This window comes from Sciurus carolinensis, chromosome 4 (assembly GCF_902686445.1).
Source record: "Sciurus carolinensis chromosome 4, mSciCar1.2, whole genome shotgun sequence".
Classification (NCBI taxonomy): Eukaryota; Metazoa; Chordata; class Mammalia; order Rodentia; family Sciuridae; genus Sciurus; species Sciurus carolinensis.
The window spans coordinates 101,365,955-101,390,033 of NC_062216.1; the positions used below are offsets into that span (position 1 = coordinate 101,365,955).

The following is a 24,079-nucleotide window of genomic DNA, read 5'->3' on the forward strand; positions in this document are numbered from 1 at the left end:
TCCCCGTTTGTTTTCATGGCTCTAACACATATTCCAGGTTAAGACTAAAAGCCCACACTGATTATGGCAGTTTTCATAAAGCATCAAAGCATGACTAATTAAATAGATCGGCCCATTACTAAGACAAAATTACATAGGAGAAAACGTTTTGTAAGCTTATACATTTAATGGATGTTTCAGACAGTCATTTAATTTGTGAAACTAACTGAAAGGCAAGACATCATTAATTTTGGCAAAATTAATAACTGAGCAAAATGAAAAAGTCTTCAGAAACAAATGCATTTCTTACCTTTTAGTTCTGTTTCTGAGAAGAGTAGAAACAGCATTATCCAAACCTCCCAGAAAAGTTTGTAAAAGGAAGGAGATGTATTTTCTATCTTAATGTCATTGTTTTCTCAATTTTGGGATGAGATACAGATACCCATTTTACTTTTCTCTGTGAAACCAGAATATAGAAGACTACAATTAAATGTTGTGAATAAGAGAAAACATTTCTATTCTTAATGTTACTAACTGGGAAATTGTCTGATGGACCATTAGAAAATGATTACTTCTAGTAATGGTGACTTTCATAATCATTGTAACTTTGCTATAGATTTTGCTTCTACTTTGCATAAAATATATTCTTTGTACTTTGTATAAATGTGTCATATTAAGTAACAAAGCACTTAATATTTTCAAAGCCTTTATTAGAAGATATTATAACAAAATAGACTTTAAAAGTATTTGTTAAAGTATATTAAATTTGCAGTACAATTGACTAATATTTTTAAAAGAAAATTCCCAGATATCCATGATAGTTCTGGGAAATTGTTGAGTTCTTTGATAGACTTTCCACAGATTTATCAAAAAATCCAAAAAATTTATTTATAAGACTTTGGTAGGAATTAAGGAACATATCTGGGAAAAAAACTCTTTGAAGAAATTCCAGATACTCAAAACAGACTGAATTTTTGTTGACCTTAGTCAGTGAGTGAATGTTTCAAACACAGTGGCTTTCATTTTTGGTAGGTAATAGATTTGTACAATCCTGGGGACTGGAATTTAGTGAGGCAGATATTTAAGCAGCATATTTATAATCAACCAGAAGAAAAGTCTGTATTGTTTAACTAACCATACTGTATAAGAAAAAAGGAAAAATTTAAAAACCAGTTTTCCTGGCTAAGTGGAAAAACTTCAGGTATAAAAAATATGGATCTGACAACACCCACATGCGCACATACACAATAAATGGTCATCTTTTTCTCAGGTCATTCTTTATTCTCATTGTGTAAAATTCATATAATTGACAGGTCAGAGATTATACTTCAGATCAATAGATGTAATTGTGAAAAAAAATATATATATACACTATTAACTAGCATTAATTGTTGAGTTTAATTTGTTTGGCCATGTATATTTCCAACACTGAATTGTCATTTTATAACGTGATTTTAAGTGTGTTGATAGAGAAATGCATTACCTGAATCATATAGATGACTTTTGTTAAATAAGAAAATTCCAAAATAATAAATTTATATTGAAATATGTTATCAGATATAAAAAGCAGATTATTTATACTGAATTTTAAGGGGTAATGGCAATAAGAATATCATTCTCATAGTCTTAAAAATGTAATATAGAGAATTATAAAATGATCTATTATTGTTCTTTTTAATTTTTTTTATAGATGGGGAAGCCCTATTTAGTAAACCAAAATCAGGTCAGTATCTTTTAGAAATTGGCTTTTACTTGGAGATATCATGGCATATTCTGAACCTACTTCTGGAACCAGAAAATGAATGCATTTTGTACCCACTGATTTTGTGACTAAGCTACTTTGTTTCCTCATTTATCCCACGTTTGCAAACTCTTCTAGGGAAGGGTTTTAATCCATGCTGTTTGCTCTGTATTCGTAAAGCTGGGATATTGGCTGCCACAAAGCATGTACTCAGCACGTATTTTTTAAAAAAATACATAATAAAATAACTTGAGATCATAGACACATGATTTCTTTTGCATACAAACATTTTCTGCATGAAAGTATCCAAATACTTCTCAAGGCAAACTTTCTGAAATAATTCACAGAATCTTTTTACCCAAGAAGGTAAACAGACTTCTGAACACAGCTTAATTTTTTTAAAGACATCAAAAAGAATGCCAGTTTTCATATTATATAATCATACAATGATGCTCTTTGTTTTTTTTTTTTAATAATTTATTTATTTTGATTGATTATACACAAATGGGGTAAAACTTATTTCTCTGGTTGTACATGAAGTGGAGGCATACCATTTGGGTATTCATACATGTATGTGGGGAAATGATGTTTGTCTCAATCTGTTATTTTTCCTTCCCCCACCCCTCCCACACCTCTTTCCTCTATACAATCCATCCTTCCTCTATTCTTGCCTCCCTCCCACCCTGAATTATGTATCATCATTCACTTATCAGAGAGATCATTCGTCCTTTGGTTTTTTGGGATTGGTTTATCTCACTTAGCATGATATTCTCCAACTTCATCCATTTGCCTACAAATGCCATAATTTTCTTCTTCTTTATGGCTGAGTAATATTCCACTGTGTATGTACACCACAGTTTCTTTATCCATTCATCAATTGAAGGACATCTAGTTTGGTTCCACAGTCTGTCTATTGTGAATTGAGCAGCTATAAACACTGATGTGGCTGTATCACTGTAGTATGCTGATTTTAAGACCTTAGGGTATAAGCCAAGGAGTGGGATAGCTGGATCAAATGGTGGTTCCATTCCAAATTTTCTAGGGAATCTCCACACTGCTTTCCAGAGTGACTGCACTAATTTGCAACCCCACCAGTAATGTATGAGTGCATCTTTTTCCCCACATCCTCACCAACACCTATTGTTGTTTGTATTCTTGAAAATTGCCATTCTAATTGGGGTGAGATAGAATCTTAGGGTAGTTTTGATTTGCATTTCTCTTATTACTAGAGATGTTGAACATTTTTTCATGTATCTGTTGATTGCTTGTAGATCTTCTTCTGTGAAGTCTGCTCATTTTCTTAGCCTATTTGGTGATTGGGTTATTGTATTCTTGGTGTAAAGTTTTTTGAGTTCTTTATAGATTCTGGAAATTAGTGCTCTATCAGAAGTATTTGTGGCAAAGATTTTCTGCCACTCTGTAGGCACTCTCTTCACATTGCTGATAGACAATGATGCTCTTTGTATCACTGACTTTAAGAAAGTTTGCCCCTTCTGTAGAGCTGGTTTCCAAGTTTCTGTGTCTGCTTTTGAGCAACCTTTCTGTTTCCTCACTACATTTAGGATTCTAGCACTACTTCTAGGATCATTGTGTCTGCTTTTTGTTCCCAGTTCTGAATGAGGCGCTGAGGTATTTTCTTGATGGGTAAAGTGAATAAGACAGTTCCAGTTTCCAAAATCATATCTTAGCATTGGATCATATGCCTGGAATTTTTATTTGAATAATGTGGTCAGTTAGGTTTTAGGAAATTTGTGAAATTAGAGAGAAGTATTAAAAACAGATTCAAACTAAATATGTTATCTAAGATGTTTTTGAGGTTTCTTGAATACAAAATCAACACACAACATGCTAAATTCTGTTGCTGTTTGTAAATATTTTATTTCACTTTGTTACTTAGTTATTTTGGAAATCAATGTTTTGATGCATTGGTTAAAAATATTTTTATCTCTTTGAATGTAATTTAAGTGTTTTTATGTGTAAATTATGCCTTTTTTGTAAAGGAGTTATTCTATAAAGTTTTTAATTTAACTATATTTCTAATAGCTTCATAAACTTGTAAATTTAAGTGCCATTTACTTAAATATAGAGAAAATTCACCTTGACTCTTAATAATGTTTAAATTGCTAGTAAGTTGTATATTTGTAAAATTGGTATTCAGTTATAAAATAGAAATTTTAGCCCTTTAAATCAGATTAAATAAATTCAGTTTACTTAGTATTTTTGTCATAGGAAAATGTCTGAACTAACCTTCTGTGTTTCACCAATATAATAATAATTAATGCTCTGAAGCATCTTCTAAGCCATTCAAGTATTTCTGTACTGTATTTTGCTGCATTCTAATTTGTGTACCTGGACTGTGTGTTAGATAGTCTGGAGAACTGGAGGAACCTTTCTCCTTTATCTGACTTCCTTCCAAGGTTAATGGCCAATTATATTACCTACCTCTAGATAATACTACATATTCTTGTCTGAATATTGACTTCAATGAGCATCTCTCTGTGGGAATACCTTCCAAGGGCAAGAAATGGTTCTAATCAATATGCACTTTCTATTGGCAAATCTGATTTTTAGGGGTACTGCTAATAACTGTAATTCTCTCTCTCTCTCTCTCTCTCTCTCTCTCTCTCTCTCTCTCTCTCTCTCTCTTTTTCCTCCAGTAAAAAGTAGATCAGGTAAGTTCTTTGTTATATTTTCTTACACTGTTTACATTAAAAATCAGTAGGGTGGCCATGCTTTTCTTCGGAGAGAAGGCGTATCTCTTCAGGAAAAATCCTTAAAACATTTAAAGCCTAATATTCCTCATTATACCAAACAAACATAATTTAGTGTGTTTCTGTATAATTGGGCCAAATCTTTTATCATTTAATCAGTACTTCAAAAAGGGTGAAACTGAAAATGGAAAACTACTCTGGTTATTTGCTTTTCCAAAATTTCTTAAATTTGTAAGAGACATGAGCATGTAGATATGAGGTTTCACTTGCCTCTATTTTTGTTGGCAGAACAGGCTTTTGTTTGTTTTTTTCCAAGATTAAGTCATAAATGATCCATTTTGATTAAAACTGATGCTATCCCAGTAGTTTTTCTGGAGCCCTTGGAATGATTGAACATTAGCACCAACTATTATCTGTGGCTGTTGATGTTATTATTTCCTTACCAATCACCTCAAAAAGTAAGCCTCGAGAAATCAATAGGAGCCGTATTCAGTGGCACATGCCTATAATCCCAACAACTTGGGAGACTGAGTCAGGAGGATGGGGAGTTCAAAGCCAGCCTCAGTAAAATAGAGTCTCTAAGCAATTCAGTGAGACCCTGCCTCTAAATAAAATACAAAATAGGGCTGGGGATATGACTCAGTAGTCGAGTGCCCCTGAGTTCAATCCCTGGTAAACACCCCCCGTCCCCCCAAAAAAAGAAATCAACAAGAGTGCTTTATAGAATTTTTCTTAAACCCATCAATAAGATTTTTGCTAATATCACCATAGATTCAGTTTCATTCTGGACTAATGTATACAGCAATCAAAATAGCTCAAGATGACTTTGGTATGATTTTCTTATAAGCCATTTTAGTTCCCTACGTCTCTTTTCAACTTAAGTGCAACAAAATGTAATTGGAAAACGTTTCCTTGGGGTTAAATATAAGCTGAAATTGAGCAGCAGAACGGTTGCCTCATGAAGACAGCTAAATTACCTTGTCACACTTATGGAGGGGACTCATGAAGTCCTATCCTGATGACGCAGCAGGATTTCTCTACCTCCAAGTATAAAAAGTTTAGTTTTGACTTTGAAAAGATGGACGCATATGGGTCTTCAATATTCTTCTAGAAGCTACATTCAGGAAATTGTAATTAGACAAAGGAACATTTGGAAATCTATTCTCTGAAAATCCTCTGAAATTCTGATGAAATAATTTATCCCTTAGTAGGAAGTAAATGGGAAAGTTTCCACCAGGTCAGAAGAACACAAGTTTCTAGTACATAGAGATTATTAAATCTTCACAGCTATTCTCTTCTTTCAGAGGTCTTGGAACCATTGCGAGAATACATGGATATAGTGATTCAGTCAGTCAGTGGTATATATTGTTCCAAGTGTGGCCAGAGTAACAGAACTTACACAAAAAATAAATGTGGCTTTTCATAAAGTCATAGAGTCCGTTCATATTCTGAGCTAGCAGTACTGTTTTTACCCAAAATCTGCTGTTCCCATTAGGTGATGGTTTACTTGGTAGCTCATCCTCTGGTGACTCAGGCAGCAAAAAGAAATCTGTTATTGACTCACTCCTTAACATTGAACTTAAAGTTCCTGGAAGAGTTGAATCCACACCTCGGAAGCTTCAGGAAACTGAGAATTCAGAGTCAGAACAGAACCCAAAAGGTACTGTTAGGGAAATAAAAGCTTTCATAGGAAACAAATGCCTGTTCTTTTCTTTCTTTCTTTTTCTTTTTCTTTTTTATTTCCAATTGCGATAACATTTATTTGCAGCATCTGGTCTTACTAGTAGTAGCAACTCTAAAGACACTAATCCCAGTATCAATGAGAGTCATGAATTCTGACATTGGAGAGTTTTGGCAACAATATTGACATAATATTTTTTTATTTAAAAAATTTTCTCAAGCTTTCTGCATGGTGTTATTATCATAAAGAGCCATTATTTTATGACATTTTTTTCACTGTATAAATTAATTATTTAAAATGTTTCCTGAACCCAAATTTAATATAAGATCTCTTCACTGAGGTTTCTGTATCCAGTCCCAACTCATTTTCTCTATCTGGTTCTCCTTTTAAATTGCATGCTCAATCTGCTGGATAATATTCTAAAGTAGGATCTCTAAATAGTTTATGGCCTTTGTTGCTTTTGGTCTTGAAAATCGTTACACTCTTTTAGGTGAGACATACTGTCTCTTGTTCAATCTGTTTCTCTCTATTCAACCTATCCACTTTCTCACTTACTGAGGGTTTCTCTTTTGTGATTCATACCTCTACAAAAATGGGACAGGAGTCTTCTGAGGATACCCACTTGATATTTTATATTAAAATTCAATATTTGAGTTCTGATGGTCATAAAAGGAGAAACAGCATCGATTATAGGGTTATGGTTGAAATATCTTCAGGAAGGACACAAAAATTTCTTCTCTCTAGTTACCTATTTTAGATTGATAAAGACAGTATGACCAATTACATAGAGGACCTTTATTTGCCCTCATTTTGTAATTCTCAGATATTTGTAATACTGAAATAATTGTTTTTTCATGTTCTAACACAGTGAAATTTTATCTTAAATGATCCCATTACTTCTTCATTCTTCTTATGGAAAGCCTCTCTTATGGTTGCCTTGTATACCTTTGATACTACTGTGTAGAATTATATGTTGAAAGATATATGAGGATAGGGAAAGAAATACACCAAAAACTGTAAGGTAGTTTATTTAATTGACTAATATTAATAGATGATTTTTTTCAGATGAATGAATGCAATCTGATAATGCCTGTATTTTTGTGTGGTAGATAAACCCAGTTCAGCAGGTGGTATTGTCAACAGTGACCCTGGTGGTAAAGAATTTCGTGGTACTGCTTCAAATAAAAATGAAATTGGTAGGGGTCCATCTGGCCAAAGTGGATTTGATGTGAACGCTGGTTATGGTTCTTCTGCCAGAGAAACAGGTATTCTAAGTTGTTTGTTTCTTGGTTTTGCTTTCTACAGGAGAGAGAGGGAAAAAAAAAAAGGTTTTGTGGTATTTGTGTTTGTTTTGACTATTTCAGATTTAGTGCTAATGGAATTCATGGGAAAGAGTTGTAAACTGTGTTTGGTTCTTAAAGGATCTATGTTATCTTTGGCAGAAATCAGCAATATTTAATTATTTAATTTAGTGAAGAAGCAAGAGGATTTAAGACTTTCATTGAAAGAACTTGGATCAGGGAAAAGAGACCTAATTTCTGTCCCCACTCGTTCCTACTAACCCACTGTGGGCTTTATGGAAGCTATTGAAACTTGTTCCCAAGTTTTCTGTAATGGAAGAATTTTCAATTCATGTTTCTGTGTATCATTTATTATAATGCTACTTTTTTGAGCTTTATTAGTCATATCAAACCACTCTTCTTGAAAACACAATGCCAGAATAAATTTGTAAAAGTATGCACACATAGCTTTTTATATTCAGAAATTAAAGCTAGTGAAGGAAACGAGGGTTAATAAAGTACTGTTACTCTATATGTTTTTGAGTCAGAGCAATTTATCTTGAAAGATTTAGACATTGGTAGAAAGGAGTTCATCCATGAGCCGTGGCTGTCATGGCAACAGCTCACGAATTCTGATCCATATTCATAATATAATAAATATAAAGAACTCTTACTTTTTGATTACTGCTCTTGAGGACATTTTAATTTTCCATTAGGTGGAGAGCATTTTGCATTTTGATTTTTGCCGTTGGTGGAGAAAAGAAAGGTGAATTGAGATTTGGTTCTGATAATTGTGGCTCATGTGGAGTTAACATTGATGGTCCTGAACTAAAAGACATTGGTGAAAATGAAATAGGAAATACAACTGTAAAATCAAATACCAGTTATCTAGATATTGCTACTTAGTTTTTGTGCATTAAAAGTAAAGAATTACAAGATGTTTAATTATTCCCTTGTGACAATGTTTTATTTCAACAGATAGCACCAGCACAAGAAGTGGGGCTAGACTTAGTAGTAGTGGCTGAAGAGATTTGGCAGTTGTTCTGGGGACATCTGTACAAAAGGGATTGGAAATTAGCTGCAGTAGATTTATCAGCACTAAAACTAATCTTTGAATCTGTGGCCAGTTGGTCAGGTAGTTCAATTAATACTCATTTTTGAAAACTTTAAATTAATTGGTTAAAATATTTTTCTTCTAATACCATTTAATAAATAATAATTAATTAAGATTAATTTTAATAACATTTTGATTTTTCTATGATTTGGAACCAGGTTTTCTAGTTTGGATCTTGGAACAGGGAAGGGTGATGCTGCACTTGGTTTTGGAGTTTCTGGTTTGAATTTATTTGGTGATAGTGGTATTATTAGCAAAACAGTTAAAGGAGATCAAATGGGTAGTTCTGGAGAATGTATTTCCAATAATGTAGGTATTGATTTCTAATATTTATGCATAAAAATTTCAGAATCTTAAAATGCTTTTAGTATCTATATGACAGTCCTCTTATGTTCTGCAGGTGATACCAGTTTGAGAAGTGAGAATCAATTTGGTGGTGGTAGCTCTGGAAATCTGCTATCCAATTTACTGACTTCTGTTGAGCAGGGATTTGGAATCAATAAAATTGGTTGGAGTGGACTGAGTGGCAGTGCGTCTGCTGGGGCCAAAGTCAAAGGCCTTGGACTTGATGCTAGTAGTGCAGGTATTCCTCCCAGCCTCTGTTACTAAGATACTCAACTGAATTTCAAATATCTATTGTTGTATGTAATAACATTTTGATTTTCCTGTTAGTAGGAAAGCAAAGCTCTCTTGATTTAAAACTTGGAGGAAATAAGGTTGGAGCTAAAATTGGTCTTGGATTATCTATTTCAAATAAATTTGGTGACGATGCCCTTAGTGATCATGGAATAAAAGGTACTGGAGAATATAGCCAGTGGTTTAGTTGTTGATATAAAATTTCTGTATGTAAAAGAAGGTTTAATCATGGACTTATTGAAATATGTTTTGATGACAATAATTTTACATTCTGCAGGTGTTACCAGTGCAAGAAATGGGAATAATATTTTTGGAATATTAGGAAACTTGGGCCTTGGTTCTAAGAAATCTGATCAAAAGGGATTTGGAAGCAGTGGATCTGATGCTAGTGGCTCAGGTAGTCTAATTTTAGATTGGGCTTCATAAAAATCTAAGTTGATTGCAACCTTTAATCCATCATTTTAGTAACATTTTATTTCTCTGCCCAGTGGAAAAGTCCTGGTTACTTGATTTTGGACCTGGAGGAAGGAAGGGTAGAGATGTTGGTCTTGGAGTTTCTGGTTCAAACACAGTTGCTGACAATGGCCTTAGTGAAAATGGAATAAAAGGTATTAGAGAATCTAGTTCTAGTGGTGTGGTTGCTGATAGCTAATGTCTATGTTTGAAAATTTCTAAATCATAAAACTTATTAAATATGTTCTGATAATAAGCTTAATATTCTGATAATAATATCAGTGTAAGAAGTGGGGTGAACATATTGGAAAATTTGAATTTGGTATTGGGACATTTGGCAAAAAGGAATTTGGAGGCAGGGGATTGATGGAATGGGGCACAGCATGTGTCAGTGGGAATTGGATCCACAAGTAACAGTTCAGATGCCCATTGGTGCAGGTATTTTACTAATCTGGATTCTTTCAGAGAAACTGAAATGGATTTCAATCTTTCATAATTAAAAAAAATAACATTCTATTTTTCCATCAGAGGAAAAGACCTCGTTTTCTGGCATTGCAAATGAAGATGAAAAGGATAGAGTTGGTTTGAGTGATTCTAGTTCAAATCAACTCCGTGACAATGGCCCTAGCAGTGTAGACCTTGATGGAGCTAAAGTAGATGGTTCGGAAGGCTCTAGATATTCCGGTATCTCCAGCACTCTAGGTACTTAAACTAATTTCTGTGCACAGAACAATTCTGAGTCATAGTATGCATTGAGAAAGTAATTCTTGCGACCATCATTTTGTGTTCAGCAGGTGGCTCAAGTGGAAAAAGTGGGGTTGAATATTCTGGTGTTGTCTCTGAAGATTCAGGAGTCAATCTGGGGTCATCTGATCAACAGGGATTTGGAATCAGTGGAATTGGTGGGAATGAAAAGAGTAGCGGTGCACCTTCCGGGGTTGGATACTTGAGTCCTGGATCTGATATCAGTGGCTCAGGTATCTTAACTTAGGCTGTATTCTCAAAAAATAACAACTAATTTCTTCCTTCCTTATCTTTTTAAATCACACTTTCATTTTCCATTAGGAGGCAACTCTTGGTCATCTGGTTCTGGAAGTGGTGGTGGAAGGAAGGGTGCAGCTGAATTTGGTGCTTCTGGAGTGAACGAATTTGGTGAAACTGGCCTTAGTGGTGCAGGTACTTGTGATACTGAAAAGGATGTTGCTGGATCTGGTTCCTTGGCTTAGGCATTAGGTTTTATTTCTGATGATTACAAAGTTGGGATTGTAAAACACATTTGAAAATAGCAATAAAAATTTTAAACATTATTAATAATACTTTAAAAAGCAAGCCAGAATCCAGAAATGTTAAAGTATATTTAGATATGAGGAGGCAAAAAACATGTGTTAGCATGGAAGTTAAATTGGTTTTGTGATTGTGAGCTTGTCAATTTTGAATTCCTTTTGTTGCATCCATGCAGAAGTGATTTGGAGTCAGCTGAAGAGGTGGGTAGAGTAGCAGCAGTTGTTTTGGGTTCAAAGTTAATATCCTGGATCTGGACTTGATGGTTTAAGTTTTCTTTGCAGTTTCATTTCTGAGATGTATAAACAAGCTTGATCCCTTTTGAAAATCTCATAAAGTTTAATTTTTAAGCTTAAGGGAAACATTAGGTTGACTTTTCTTGTTAAAATAATGTTTCTTACTGATAAGAGGTTTATTTTGATGCTGTTAGCATATGGGAATGTCTTAATGTGGTCACTAGAGGTGATGACCACATAACTGTGGATAATAGACCTTTCCTAATGAAATGAGTATTATGAAAAACATTCAGGATTAATCTTTAGAGGATTGATATCTGTTTTATGAAGTGAAATGTAATTGGCAAGAGTAGTTTAGTAATGATTGACCTAACTCAGGATTGACTATCAATGAGTCTTTTCAAAAAAAGTTTGCTCAGCTGGGCCCAGTGGCTCATATCTATAATCCCAAATGGCCTGGGAGACTGAGGCAGGAGGATTGCAAGTTTGAGATCAGATGCAGCAAATAAAGAGAGTCCTTATGCAACTTCGTGAGATCTTGTCTTAAAATAAAAAATGAAAAGGGTTGGGGATGAATCTCAGTGGTAAGTCACCTGGATTCAATCCCCAGTGCCTCCCTCACCAAAAGGAAATTTTGCTCATACAGGAATAATTATTTTATTTTTTGGTTGTTCTTAATCTTTGAAGTTAACTCTTCAGGAGAACTAATAAAATTAAAATCATTTATTATTTATGAATAAGTGATTTTGTTTAATTACAGTCAGTACAGGTGGTTAAAATGACACATTTTGAATCCCAGATTTACTGGTATTAACTCAGGTAGTCAAATTTATATTTGTTCCTGAGAAATGTATTTAGAATTAATTCTCTATTTTCTTTCTATTTTGAAGTGCTTACCAATTTGAGGTTTTTCTGCTACTTGGATGTCAAAATATGATTGCTTTGATTTTCCATATCAGGTCTATTTTTAATAAGTGGTGCTTTTTCTGGTAGTGTTTCCAATGGCAGTAAATCCAGTGGCTTAGCAATTGGAGTTCTGTATCTCTTGACATTCATGAAGGTGACAGTTCATGTAGATTAGTGATTTCATATTTCCAGTCTCTATGAATGAGAATCCTCTGTTCAAATGACATCTTGAAATGGAACCTAGATATCCCAAATGAAAACAATTCAAAATGGGAGCAAGTTGACTTGAAACTTGGATAGAATACCTTGAGTCCCATCTGCTCAATACTTTTCCTGGACAAGTTTTAAGACAACTGATTTGGAATAAATTAATCTGGTGTCACTTAATTTAGTGGTAAGTCATTTAATTTTGTTACTCCAGCAGGTGTTTGACAACAAATTTTTTTCTTATACAGCTTTATGTGGTCTAAGTCAGCTAGCATTAACATTGGTTAATGTGGATCCACGATTTATCCATTAGTTTGTTTACCAAGAAAAATTATATGAAGACAGTAGCCTAATCATTTTGTATTAAAATAGGTGTCACAAGCTCATCTGAATACAGCACATCTGGATCACTCAGTACTCCAGGTAATTTGACTTATGACTTTGGATGTTTAAACACACACGCAAATACACACACTCATACACCCATACACACACACATAATCATGAAATATTCTGTTGATTTTTGTTTTATTAGGACTTGATACTATTACATCTCTAATATTGAACTTCTGGGTACTGCTTCTCTTTGAGTACAAATATGGGTGACCAATGAGATATTTAAGGCAATTTCATGAATGAGAGGGAATAAATTATATTTTAAGGAAATTTTAATAAAACAAAACAAATTTTCCTTTGTCACTTCAGATATATTTTCTTAACAATGCCATTATAAATAAAATTTGAGGAAGTCTATTTCTATATTATCTGAGTGAAGATAACCTATGGTAAAGAGAAGTGCCTTAAAAATAGACAATAAATAGCATGTGTGAAAAATATTTTAAAATGCTATGGAAATATCTGCTTTTGTTATTGCTGTCCTCCTGTCTTAAGGTTTCAGATAAATTTACTTAGTTACAAAGAAGGGTCATTAGAAATGAAAGATTATGAGAAGCTTAATATTTCAAGGTATAGATTTGCCCTTTTGATACAGAAAAATGAAAGTTTCCACATATACACATAATTGAAATATTATTAGAAAATAGATTGAATAAAAACGTATCTTGAACTTGAGTTATTGCTTCTGATGAAAATGGGCTTGTAATTTTTGTTTTGAAGTAAAAAAAAAAAGTTCTGTAAGAAATGTAATATAATGTTAGTAACTGTACATGGTCCCAATTAAGTACGTTCTTAATTTTGAACATACTCTGGCTGATTGTTCCCAGAGAAAATATGAACAGCAGAGACAACCATGTGTGTGAATTCAGTAAATCCTAGCTCTTAAAGTCAAATTACTTATTTAGGATAAAGAAATTCATTGATGGCCTTCTATTTAAAATTCTAATTTCCCATGCAGAAGTCCTAGTATCCTGTGTATTTTGAATCCATATATGTCTTAAAGTGTAAATAATATATGCATTGTGTTGAATAGAAAAAGGATCCCATATTCCAGAAGCAACTCCGAAATACTCAGAAACAAATGCAGTTATTGGTAAGTAGGCATGGCTCTGATATCCATCTACATTTTTATAACCAAGCCAGTACCTAAATGAGGTCACAAAAAAACCAAACTTTGAAGCTAATTTTAGCATTTCCCCATCACCTTTCTGATCATTGCATCTTTGAATAAATATGACTTCATATTTATGCTGTTTATCTTAATACACACAAACATAAATACTTAGATATATAACATTCATATATATATATATTAATATGTATAAATACAAATAAAATATAAATAATATAATTCTTTACACTCATTCAATATAAATGAACTTCACCCATAAAAGCAAAACAAGCAAGGAAATAAATCACAACTTCCCTGCATATATCTCTCTCCATATTAGAAACAACTTCTCTTTTTCCATGGAAAATAAGATGTTTTTATTCTTATTTTGTTTTAACCTGAATAACCAACTTTGGTAGTCCAAGAAGTATTCAGTATGTTTTGCATTTTTGCAGTAGTGAGAGAAAGGAACAGAACCTTTCTGTGATTTTTTAAAATTAGTACATAAATGTGATAAGAAACAACTAGAAGATACTTCAATTGTCCTAAATAATTATGGATATTCCCCTTTGAATATTTTGTAGGTGAAGCTTCTACCTGGGGATTAGGAGCATATAAAGCTTTCAATGGCCGCATCTTTTCCTTGGTGTCTTCATGCACATTCACTTTCTGCCGTCACTGTGTTGAATCTGGAGGAGATTTCAATATTGAGATCAAAAGAAATAATGAGAGTGAGATTGAGAAGATAAAAGTTTTGATTGACAGTAATGACATCTCTATTTCGGGTGATACTATTTTAATTAATGAAGAAAGGTAAATAACAGAATTGTTGGATAAGTGTTATAGAATTATTCTGAATAACAGGAGGCAAAAAGAAAGAAAAGTCAAAGGCTGAATAGGGAAGAGATGGTACTTTTCCTATTTTGATACTTGTATATATATATGTGTGTGTGTGTGTGTGTGTGTGTGTGTGTGTGTACATATATATATATATATATATATATATATACACAATAAATTATTAGATGGAAGATGGGTATATTTGGGATTGTGAGATAATATATTAATTCCTATAACAGTTCCTCTGCTGCTTGGTTATTCTTGAGCATTCAGATTTCAGGGTAGCATGTATATTCAACAAAACTTTTAACAGAATATTTCAATTTTCATTAATGTGCTTAACATTAAATACAAAATTGCAGCTTCACCAATTAGAGATTGAAGAGATTGAAACTCTTAGACTACTATTTTAGAAAGTCATATTTGGAAGGGATAGTATCTATAAATACTTCCAGGATAAGAAAAGAAGACATGCTACCCTGCTTAGAATATTGCAAATATTGCAAAAAAATACTGAACCAAAAGTTTTACTTATTCATCTTTCAAAGCACCGGAACTTGTGCCTTGAAATTTCTCCTATCAGAAGATGCCATTGTGTGTCTTTTTATGAAATGTAGAAGAAAGAAAATTAAAATGTACTAGCCTGGATATTATGCTTATGACACTAAATATAGAAATATGAATTTTCAGAAAAATATCATACTGCCATTTTCACCTTTTATATACACCTGGATTTTACACTTTTCAGGGTAAATATACCATATGACAATAAGTTGATTCACATTAAAAAACATGGAGAGTATAATGTTCTGAATAGTCGGAGAGGAATCCTGTCTTTAATGTGGAATGGTAACGCATTCTCAGTAAGTTCACCCAGGATTTTATTATAACCTGATGCTTTTTGTTCTTTTGTTTCAGTTATAAAAATAACACTTTGTAATAATAAAAAAAAAAGAGCTAAGGATTGTTGAGAAGACTGTTTCAGTTCACTATTCTAAGCATTATCTTACTTAGTAATCAAAATGGCTTGAAATACACGTACTGTTATTAATCTAATTTAGCAGATGATGGAACTCAGAAAATGCAAGCTAAGAAAAGTTAAAGGATCTGCCAACAGACACATAGCAAGTGGTGGAGTCAGAACTCACTCCAAATTCCAGAGGCAGTTTCTTTAAAAAGGTCCAGTAGTGCATCTCTAAGTAACCAGCTTACGTAGAATTGAGGAGACCCTCTTCTTTGGGTAAATTTTGGCTTGAGATATTTTCACTATTTTATAAAAATATAAATGTAATTTTCTTTTAAAGCTTACTCTTCATAAGCAATATCCAACTTGTGGTCTTTGTGGCAACTTCAACAGTACTCCAGGTAAGATTTCAACTGGTAAAGTAATGCCTAAAGTAATTGCTTTCCAAAAGAAAATTATAAGGCAATTTTTTCATACTTGGATATATCCAGTAACAGTTTGCATTTACCTAAAGAAAGATTAATTGTTAAAATTAAATTTTATTTTTCTGTTGTTAAATTTGTATACATATTAAAATAAAATACATATACAGTAAATACCTTGAACTAAACAATGCTTTCATTTTAAGGTCAAGATATTAGTGAACACATTGCCAATAGTAAAATTCCTGGTGATTGTCCCAGCGCAGTTAGTAAAAGCTATGAAATTTGTGAAGATGGAGTACAGGTAAGAGATTGGTGTTTCATATTGTAACATATTTTAGCATTATTTCCCCTTGATTTCTTTTCTAAAAATGAATTGTAATGTGTTTTTAAGGTGTACCACATTGTTATGCAATACATGGAGAGAGTAAAAAGGTTACCATACTAAGATAAATTAACATGTCCAGTGTATCACATAGTTACCATTTTTTAATAATTTTGTGGCAAGAGCAACTAAAATCTATTAGTTTAGCATGAATTACATATGTAATACAACTTTACTACCTGTAGTTCTCATGATGTATATTGTTTTTCTAGACTTCTTTATCCTATGCATGTGCTACATTGTGCCTTCTGATTTAATATCACCTTATTTCCTTTTTGCCACTGCATAACCTCTGTTTCCATCCCTCTATATATTTGATTGAATTTTTAATTGCTCATGAGTGAGGTCATGTAGTATATTTTTATTATTTCATATAATGTAATGTCCTATAGGTTCATCCATGTGGTGGCAAAAGGCAAGATTTTGTTCTTTTTTAGAACTGAATGGGGCTCCATTTGTTTATGTGCACCATTTTCTCTATTCATTTTCTGTCATGGATGCTTACTTAGATTGTTTCCATATCTTGACTATTGTTAATAATGCTGTAATGGACATGGGAGTGCAGATATCTTTATTTGGTGGTGATTCATTTTTTTTGGATCATTGGGTCATAATCTAATCCTATGTTTATTTCTTCAGAAACTTCCTTAGTGTTTTCCATATGGTTTTACCAGTCTACATTCCTGCCAATGATGTATAAGTTTTTCTCCACACCTTTGCCCATATTTGTTATTTTTTGTTTTTTTAATAATAATCATCCTAATGTCTATGAGATTGTATCTCATAGTGAAAATAAGTCCCTTGGTGATTAATTATGTTAAGTGCTCTTTTATATACCTATTGGCTATTTTTGTGCCTTCTTTTGGAGAAATGTCTATTTAAGTTTTTTTTTTTGTAACCAGGGAATGAACTCAGGGGCACTCAACCACTGAGTCACATCCCCAGTCCTATTTTTTATTTTATTTAAAGACAGGGTCTCACTGAGTTGATTAGTGCCTCACTTTTGCTGAGGCTGGCTTTGAACTCAGGATCCTTCTGCCTTAGCCTCCCAAGCCTCTCGGACTATAGGCGTGCATCCCTGCACCTGGCCTATTCAAATTTTTGACAACTTTTTAATGGGATTGTTTTACTGTTATTGTCATATGAATTCTTTATAAATGTTGCCTATTAACTCATTATCATGTTATGATTTGCAAATATATTTTCTCAGTCTGTAAGCTGCCATTTCAATTTTTTGAATCTTTCCTTTGTCATACAGATACTTTTTAACTTGACATAGTCCCATTTATTTTTACTTTTGGGGCCTGAGCTTTTGGTGTGATACCTAAAATATTGCTGCCAAGACCAATGTCCAGGAATTTTTCCCTTATATTCTGCTCTAGAAGTTTTAATCTTTCAGGTCTTATATATGGATCTTTTATCCACTTTGAGTTGATTTTTGTGTAAAGTGCAAAATAAAGGTTCAATTTCATTCTTTGGCATGTGGAAATCCTGTTTTCCAAGCACTATTTTTTGAGATGACCATATTTTCCCTATTGTGTTTTCCTCATGCTCTTGTCAAAAATTAGCTATATATGTTTGGGTTTAATTCTGGGATATCTATGTTGTTCTACTGGTATGTACCCCAGGTTTGATTATTATCATTTGCCAATTTAGATGACTACCATCCTTTTATAAGCACTTGTATCGTAGTCTTATAATTTTGCAATTGCTTCGTCTTCAATGTCCCTGCAGTCTATTTTCCAGTTTTAGGCTTGCTGCAGATGATAAGATTTTTTTCAAAATATTATGATTTTTTTTTCATAAACTACTCCATTATTATCTCTTGATGGATGTTGGCTTGATACTCTTCTTACAGTTTGGAAATCCATGAACTCTGTCCTACTCCTTTACTTTTTGATCCTGACATCCAGTCTGAATCTTCCTTCTCCATATCCTTCACCTTTTTTTAAAAAAAAGTTATGCATAATGTTTTTGTCTACAACACTTAAAAATGCTTATAATTTGTTCTGTGAATTTTCTATACTGACATAATTCTGTTATGCTTAACTTCATAGACTGCAGACATTTCATGATTGAATAAATGTTCATATATTCCTATTTAAATCTAGAACAAAATTCTCAAGACTAAGAGATGTGTGGATGATATGGCAAGAAGATACTTTTGATTTACTGATAATGGGTGCTACACTGATAGTCATCTTGTTATCTTCTAGCAAAGAAAATTAAACCATGACACTATATGAGACCATCTGCTATCTTCCTTGTGAAGCCCTCCTTGATATTTGCAAACATAATTGCTTTCTCTTTCCTCTGTTACCCTATGCCACACATTGGTTCTTATAATCAGATTCTATGATTTTCTCACATGTTGTTTTATGTGTTGTGGTGGTTGTATTAAATAAGTGAGACATTAACTCCTAATAGCTTAATAATGGTAGCTTAATAATGATGAGTATATAAATTTATGATCAAAACAGAACATTTTCTAAGAACAACATATGAAAAAATTTTTGGTAATTCCAGGGCATATAAAGTTATATTTCTCACTCTAACAAACCTATGCTCCTTATTTTATACCTTACTTGGAGAATATTACCAGCCTTCCTCAGGCCTGTTTAGTGCAAATTACACATTTGTTGATAGGAACTTTTGTGTGTCTCTGAAAACATTGTTCCAATATAGCACAGTTATGTGGTAGGGAACATATGTTGAAATTTGAACTATTTTTTTTAGTACAATATTATATGTCTTCATTTCCTTTACTGACATAGAAACAAATGTTATTTTCAGAGAACTCCCATGGCTCCCATCAAGAAAGTCAGTATATTTTATAGTCTTCTATTTGCTCTTAAAATATAAGCAGATTAACAGTTAAAGGGACAATATCCTTTCTGAATATGGTGGTATTCTATCAGTTAACAGCCCACACTCTCTGGCACTCATCAATCTCTTTTCTATTGTTCCATTTACTCAAGTTCTAAGATTCATGTCCCTGTCAAAGACATTTAAATACATTTAAGTACAAATGAATTTAAAGTCATTATATAGTCATACAAAATGCCAGAGGTGAAGTCTTCTTTTAGGAGTCCTCTTACCTACTAAAATAAGTAAATATTTTATTTTAATCAATGTTCAACAACCTCCTGCCCCCATCAAAGCCATGGTATATTATTTAAAACAAGAATAGTAAACTTTCATATGTATATTTTCCTAAAAATTAATTTTATCTCCTGTTTTTCTTATGTTTTAACAAAACACCTTACTTTGTTTTGTAGTATTGTAACAAAATTATTGGAGCCTACTTTGAGAAATGTGAAAAGGTTGCCACTTTGTCCTATGGCTACAAGACAGTCTGCATTGATGATTACTGCCAAAATGGCGACAAAAATTCTACGTGTGACACTTACTCAGAATTGTCCCGCCTCTGTGCCTCAGATGGTCCTGGCATCTTTGAATATTGGAGAAATGATTCTGATGTGGTTTGTGGTAGGTTTTTCTAAAATTTATTGTAGATCATTAATAAATAAAGTTCCCACAGCACTTTAAAGTTAAGCTGTATTTCCAAGTATATTCTCAAGTGACTCTAAGCCCTAAAAGGGATCAGAGATACAGAAGTCCTGTCTCTAACATGTGTTCAATAGGAAACTCATTTTTGTGATGTGACCTGCCTCAAGACACAGTGCTTTGTGTTAAGAGCTTAATTTGGAACTTCATAGGTATTGGTGAAAAGTCGAGGGGAAATTGAGCAAATACACAGATAAGTGCTATAATTTTATTTCAAAAGACTAATAAAACATATTAATTTTATAAAATAAAGGTATACCTTACACTTTTGTTTAGATCAATCCTTATAATATAAGTAGACTATAAATTTCAACTTAAGATGAAATAAAATTATACACAATGTATATTACCTCTCAGTTAAATATCATATCAAAATAATGTATAAGAAATTGGTATATTTTAGTTGTATTATCTTAAAAGATTAATTTTTATCTTGAAAATTAGACTCAATCCCATTTAAAAATCTGCCCGTTAATATATAATTCATTTCCTTTAATTTACATGTACACTTTTTTCTACATATCTGCAGAAAATCAAATATGCCCAGAAAATCATATCTACAAAGAATGTGGACCTTCAAATCCTGCAACTTGTTCTAATGTGGCTCCTTTTCAAGACAGTGAATGTGTGAGCGGCTGCACCTGCCCAGAAGGTAATACACCCTTGAGAGTGTGTTCACCAAAACTGCTGAAAACAAAGTGACTCAGGATAGTGTTTTCTTGTTTGCAACGAGATACCCCCAAATTCAGCTTCTCCTAATATATCCTCCTAGCAAAGTACAGAGGATTAAAGAGACTTTTAAATTGAATGTATTTTCATTTTTATAGTACCCTAGGGCTCCCATATTTCACACAATATTCTCTAGTCCTATGTTGGACTCAATAGAACTGTGGTCTCTGAAGTAGTAATGCAAGCTCAGAAATTTGTGTCTATCTTCTTGCCAGCTGAGATAAGGAGTAATTGCTTAAACGAGAAATTACCATTTTCATTGCATGTTTACACTTGAAAGAATTAGTTCAGGAGTAGCTTTACAACACACTGCTGAACACTTTGCTGATGTTTATATAACTTTTAATTAACCTTATATAATGTATTCTAGGTTATCTATTGGATGATATTGGAGAGAAAGGAAAATGTGTACTGAAGGATAGTTGTCCCTGTGAATCTAATGGAAAAGTGTATCAACCAGGAGAAGTCCGAGAAGGTCCCTGTGGTTCTCAGTGGTATGTATGTGCTTTTTGTCTACATTTTTATTGATGGTAAAGTAATACCAATATTTTATCTAATTTGAAAAATATTCCAAAATGATCCTTAAAATAAACTTCAGAAAAAAACAGAAATCTCATGGCATTTTTTTTTGTATGTGTGTGTGTTTAGAAAGGCTTAGTATTTTTCTGTTATAAAATATAAAGCTGGCATGGTAGCACATGCCTGTGTTCCCAAGGCTCAAGAGACTGAGGCAGGATGATCACCAGTTGGCAGCCAGTCTCGTAAATTAGTAAGGCCCTGTCTCAAAATAAAAAATGAAAGAGGGCTATGGATGTGGCTCAATGGTTAACGGTAAAACATCCCTGAATTCAATCCCCAGTACCCCCTCTCTCTATATATACGTATATGTACACACACATACATATGCTTTCTGTGTATCTTTAAAATAATGTTATTCACTAACTGAAATAGTGTTTTGAATAGTAAATCACTTGATAGTCACAAATATAAAGCAAAGCATAAGAGTTCAATTATAATAAGGAAATAATACTAATTTTGTCAAGAATTTTTAATAAATTGTAAAACCATAAACAACTCAATGCTTTTCAAATAATTTTTATATAGACTACCTTGGTGAAGATAAATGGTATATTTAATCCAGTATGAATTTTAATTTGCCAAAAGTTAGTATAGATTATTTGTCTGTTAAATAAATAGTTTGAACCTTCTTTTTTCAGCCCAGCAGTAATACAATGACTGGTGAGGTTTTCCAATACCTCATTATGGTTTTTCTCTGCAAGACTGCAAAGGACTTTTCTAGAAATAAATTGTGTCCTTGCAGGGAAATAATCTGAGTTAATAAAAAATCAATTATTTAATACTATGATACTTTCTCTATACATAGGAAGTACTGTGTTACCATGGTAATATTAATAATTATGAATTGTGATAGCTTTGACTTATTGAGATACTAAAATAGTGCTCAGAAATCTATGTGAACCACAGACGTAGTCCACATATATAATTTAATATATTTTAATTGATACATTTTGAAAGTAAAAACAAGTTAGAATTAATTTTAATAATGTTTTATATAACCAAATATATCTAAAATGTTATTATTTAAATATGAAATTTAAATAAAATATAATAGTTTACAATTGTTTTTCACACTGAGTCCAAAATCTGTGTGCAATTTATATTAACAGTGGATCTCAATTTGGATTTGCTGCATTTAAAAAGTTCGATAGCTCTGTGTCTTTATTGGACTGTAGAGTTTTATACAGCTTGTAGACAGTGTTTTGATATTAACAATGAAATGTATTCCATGTGGACAAACCCCTGAAATCCAGTATACAAGTTTTTATATGTTTAATCCATGCGTAAGTTATTATTTTAGTCAAAAGATTAGAAGTAAATAAGTTTAACTTCTATTTAATTTATATTTATTTAATAAATAAAATTTCAGTATCCCTCCATAGATGAGACATTTTATGACAGCTGAGAGTTGGGTGGGAAATGATGATCTAATAAACCTTAATCAAATGTCTTAGCTTAAGAGGTGATATTTTAATGTTGTGATACTTCTCCATAGAGAATACACAATTGACGACCTTTAACATAACCCTTGCATTTTTAATAGCACATGCCAAGATGCAAAGTGGTCTTGCACTGAGTCCTTGTGTCCTGGAAGATGTAAGGTGGAAGGAAGTTTATTTACCACTTTTGATGGAAATATATACAACCATCCAGGAAACTGTCACTTCTTGGCCATCCACGTATGTAACAGTCTAGAACACTTGAAAGAACTGATGTAGACACCAAACTGTTTCTCAGTCAATTTAAAACACAATCTTCACATTGAATTACTGTATAAAGAAACAAGAAATAAACATTCCTCTAGTTACTGTTTACATATTTCAATATCTATTTTCTGTCACATATTGAAATTGGTAGTTTTACTTGTCATTATTGAATGATTATTCCCTGTGCTTCCTGAAAATTCCTTGCTAGGGAAAAAAAAAATGTAAAAACCTCTTCATTCAATTAAAATCTTCTAAGCACACTGGAGAATAACTTCACTTTTTTATTTTTCTTGGTGTATGTTCTCCAGTGTTTCAAATGAAACAACCTTTACATGTCATGAAGCATTCTTCCTCTCTCATCAATATTCCTTTAAATTTATTTTTATTTTTGATAATACAGTAGTACCAGTATGATAGAGGACTTTCCTTATGAAAAGTTTAAATAATCTCAATTCCAACAAATCGTTGATTCCATTTTTGCAGGTTATGCCTTTAGTTGATATGAGACTAGGTAATGGTATGTAATATTTCTGGTAAGAAATGAAGATCCTGAAGTGAAAGAAGTGCATGGATACCCAGTAATTTGAAAAATGTAGTTGCTGTTTAATCATAGTCTGTTTTTTAAAATAAAGCTCCCTGATTGTCTATCAGCATAATTTATTTTTCCTTCTTTTTATACCCTTCTTCTTTATATCCCTGAGGACTGGGGATGGGGAAAGTACAAGAGAAATATGCCAAAGCATATGAAGTATGTGCTTCTTTATATTAGAGGTGCCTAGACTTTGAAATGAGAACTGGAAGTCAATGTTCAAAACGACTTACATTTGGGTTTTAATAGTAAAATACTTCTCACTTGGATTCAGATATTGTGGACCATCAAAAGAATAAAAAGCTATGTTAATTCTAATTTCTAATAATTCCTATAAGGCACCACAATTCCCTTTGAAGAGAAGACAGAGTAAATTTGAAAGAAATAAACGCTGACTATGAAAACCCATCAGTTGTAGACTGTACAGACAAAGCTTATACAAGATACTTGGGCTATCTACAAAGCTCTTGGTCATTCCTGAGATAGTAGTGAAACTGAATTTCTATTTCCAGGGTAGACTGATTGTATGTAGAAACTGTGTATAGTGAAACCTCAAACTTGCATTA

General features: G+C 32.7%; 1 protein-coding gene across 1 annotated transcript in view; it reads left to right on the plus strand.

The window, feature by feature from the left end:
* Window positions 1-5,223: 5,223 nt before the first annotated feature.
* Window positions 5,224-24,079, plus strand: part of Muc19 (mucin 19, oligomeric) — a 149,048-nt gene continuing 130,192 nt past the window's right edge. Inside the window, exons 1-19 of the mRNA XM_047549752.1 lie at window positions 5,224-5,260; window positions 5,736-5,789; window positions 5,927-6,091; window positions 7,222-7,377; window positions 8,907-9,089; window positions 9,182-9,301; window positions 9,420-9,539; window positions 9,631-9,750; window positions 10,124-10,297; window positions 10,390-10,572; window positions 10,661-10,771; window positions 14,317-14,545; window positions 15,321-15,435; window positions 15,877-15,937; window positions 16,165-16,262; window positions 19,622-19,832; window positions 20,440-20,562; window positions 21,010-21,133; window positions 22,762-22,897. Of these exons, the coding sequence (XP_047405708.1) occupies window positions 5,224-5,260; window positions 5,736-5,789; window positions 5,927-6,091; window positions 7,222-7,377; window positions 8,907-9,089; window positions 9,182-9,301; window positions 9,420-9,539; window positions 9,631-9,750; window positions 10,124-10,297; window positions 10,390-10,572; window positions 10,661-10,771; window positions 14,317-14,545; window positions 15,321-15,435; window positions 15,877-15,937; window positions 16,165-16,262; window positions 19,622-19,832; window positions 20,440-20,562; window positions 21,010-21,133; window positions 22,762-22,897 (2,520 nt within the window). The remainder of the gene's footprint in view (window positions 5,261-5,735; window positions 5,790-5,926; window positions 6,092-7,221; window positions 7,378-8,906; window positions 9,090-9,181; window positions 9,302-9,419; window positions 9,540-9,630; window positions 9,751-10,123; window positions 10,298-10,389; window positions 10,573-10,660; window positions 10,772-14,316; window positions 14,546-15,320; window positions 15,436-15,876; window positions 15,938-16,164; window positions 16,263-19,621; window positions 19,833-20,439; window positions 20,563-21,009; window positions 21,134-22,761; window positions 22,898-24,079) is intronic.